Source organism: Aphanomyces astaci (genome assembly GCF_000520075.1).
Source record: "Aphanomyces astaci strain APO3 unplaced genomic scaffold supercont1.31, whole genome shotgun sequence".
Classification (NCBI taxonomy): Eukaryota; Oomycota; class Saprolegniomycetes; order Saprolegniales; family Verrucalvaceae; genus Aphanomyces; species Aphanomyces astaci.
Genome location: NW_009798294.1, coordinates 231,326 through 233,813, shown reverse-complemented (window position 1 = coordinate 233,813; position 2,488 = coordinate 231,326). Strand labels below are relative to the sequence as shown.

At 52.7% G+C, this 2,488-nt stretch overlaps 2 protein-coding genes across 2 annotated transcripts; both read right to left on the bottom strand.

The window, feature by feature from the left end:
* Positions 1-775: 775 nt before the first annotated feature.
* On the bottom strand, positions 776-1,039 carry H257_10972 (hypothetical protein; the record flags this gene model as incomplete). The annotated part of the gene is made up of 1 exon (XM_009837737.1): positions 776-1,039. One exon carries the CDS (start codon positions 1,037-1,039, stop codon positions 776-778), a length of 264 nt encoding a protein of 87 aa, XP_009836039.1.
* A 65-nt stretch (positions 1,040-1,104) lies between these two features.
* H257_10971 (hypothetical protein) lies at positions 1,105-1,961 on the bottom strand (the record flags this gene model as incomplete). The annotated part of the gene is made up of 3 exons (XM_009837736.1): positions 1,105-1,278; positions 1,334-1,686; positions 1,745-1,961. The coding sequence occupies 3 exons, from the start codon at positions 1,959-1,961 to the stop codon at positions 1,105-1,107; spliced, it is 744 nt and encodes a 247-aa protein (XP_009836038.1).
* Between the last annotated feature and the right edge of the window lie 527 nt (positions 1,962-2,488).

Here is a 2,488-nt window from a genome sequence, read left to right as displayed (position 1 = left end):
AAATTCCACAAGCGAGTGGAAGCTCATTTCTGGCAGTGCCAGGATCTCGGAAGACGTCCGAGGGAGTTCATTCAAGTTACACGTTTCTTCAATAAACGTGGCCGCCAAAATCGAGGCAGCAATCGGTGGAGATAACGTTGGAGACGCGGGCGCTGGGGATAGCAAGCGCGCTGCGGGGTTAGGAGAGGCGAGATCATTACTCATCGCCTCTAATGGAGGTCCAAGCGGGTTGGTGGTGTACAGGGGAAGGCGATCGGCAGCCCACCGATGAATCCAAGGTTGGCTCGCGTTGAGCCAAGTAACCTTGTGCACGCGCACGGATTTGGCCTTCCAGTCAATCCATGGCTGGTGAGATTCCAGCCAGGACATCCCGATCATGACTCCCCATCTCTCATCGAGGTCGATAACATAGAACGGTTCGACCGAGTCGAAACCATTGAAGGTGATGGGAACGTCGACGATTATGCGCGGTTTCGACGCAGTGTGGCCGTCAGCCATCTTGACGCGAACCCTGTCGGAGGATCCGAAGTGGGTAAGCGGTTGAAGTGAGAAAGAGTGGAGCGACTGGCGTAGTTGTTCGACGCCCCACAATCGATTAAAGCAGAGAACCTGGCCGGAAAGCCGGGCACGACAAGTTCCAAACTAATTATTTTGTTGGGTTGGAACCCAACACGACATAGAAGAAGGTATGTGTCCGAGGCTAGGTCCTGAGAGTGTGTCAACGCGCCACACACCTCGAAAGGACCTGGGGTGTCCCCAGTAGGTCGCCTCGCGCCTACTGGGAGCAACCGTTTCCCGCCGCACTCGAGGTGAAATGCGGGCGTGAGGCGCCATAGCGTTCGCGATTAAAGCGGTTAGGTGGACCGCTTGGAGGGCGACTTAAGTGGATATCTGGCGCGGCACGGGAGGAACCGTGTGAGTTAGACGCGGCTGACGCCACACGGTGAGGTGCCGGACATGCGCGGGAGAAGTGTCCAGGGCGACCGCAATTGAAATACGTGCGGTCATCCGATGGCTCGGCGAGCATGAAGACATCCATGTCCGAGGAAGCCGCGCGTGCGTGAAGGAGGGGGAAAATGATTCCGAAAGCGCGATTCGGACGGCTTATTCGAAGGTGTCCGGGTAGGCGCGAAACAGCTGGGTGCGCGCCGGGCCTTGGTTGAGACCGTCCATGGAAACGGTCACACGTAGAGGCTCCGGGAGTGACTCTTCATCGTCAATATTCGCTGCCAAGAAGCGAAGATCATGGATGAACTCTTGAAGAGAGGGTTTCCCTTGCTTGCATGCCAGATACTGCGAGCGATAACAAAAGTCGCTGTTAGGTGGCCATTACCTTTAGTTCGGACTCAAAGACCGCAAAGGACAGGAAGCAATGTGGTCCATCAAGCGTTTGGAAAACGCCCACTTCTGCACGACCCTTCATATGCGACATCGCGAAAACCACGCGGGTGGCGTCGTGGATACGCTGGGCATCAGCAGAAGTGCTGACTTGTAAAAGCCAGCTGAGGAGTTTGTGAGACTTCCCTCCATCGAATTTCGCAACATCCAACTTGATCGACTTCAGACGAGAAGCCGATCGAGTTTCCGACTCTAAAGTGTGCGTGAGGCGCGCGATCTCATCATGAGCAATGCACAGAGAATCTTGGAGGGTGCGATCATGTGTCGTCAGGGATGAGGCTTGCTCTTCTAAGGTCGCGATTTTCTCGCGACGCGAACGATGCGGAGAGAATCTTCAAAGTTTCACCCGTGCGAAGACATTTAAGTGACTCGTTCTTCCAATGCCTTCTGGGCGGCCGTAGCTTCGGCGACCGAGAGATCGATCGTGCTAACGAATCCTTCCACAAGGCGTGTTTGGTTATCGGGAGTATCCCGCCAAGGAGTAGTGCGGTATCGTTGTCGCCAAAACTGCGACGCAAAAGAGCGAGGGCCGCCTGGTGGGCTGCGGTGTTGGTGGAGGACATAGTGTTGGTCGACTGGACGAAAAGATGCACATGCGCAATAAAAATATTGCATCCGCAAAAGTAGTGAAATATCCGGAACTCTTGTGTTTTGAATGTGAAACGGCACGAATTTTCTGAATGCAAAGCATCGCACATGCAGTGAACGATATAAAACGTGTATGTACAACAGCCAATGTCCCTCTCCAACGAGTTGGATGACTGCGAAGAAACTCCAGTTTCGCTTTCGCCAATCATGAATGCCTCGATTTTGGCCTTCGTGTTATGATGAGTTTTCGCCAGTTCCCGCATCTCCCAGACGAATAATGATATACTGTAGATCCAATGTCCAGGATGTGGCCAATACAACATTAGTGTTCGAGTGAATTTTCTGCATTTGGTGGATTCTGGAGTCAGAATCCAATTTTGCTCCGAACACGGCCGTACAGTATGTAGTAACATAGTTGGGGGCTTGTAACTACTATTAATACATACTCCAGTAGGCTGGTACAGTAACTATTATTAATACATACTCCAGTAGTACAGTATAG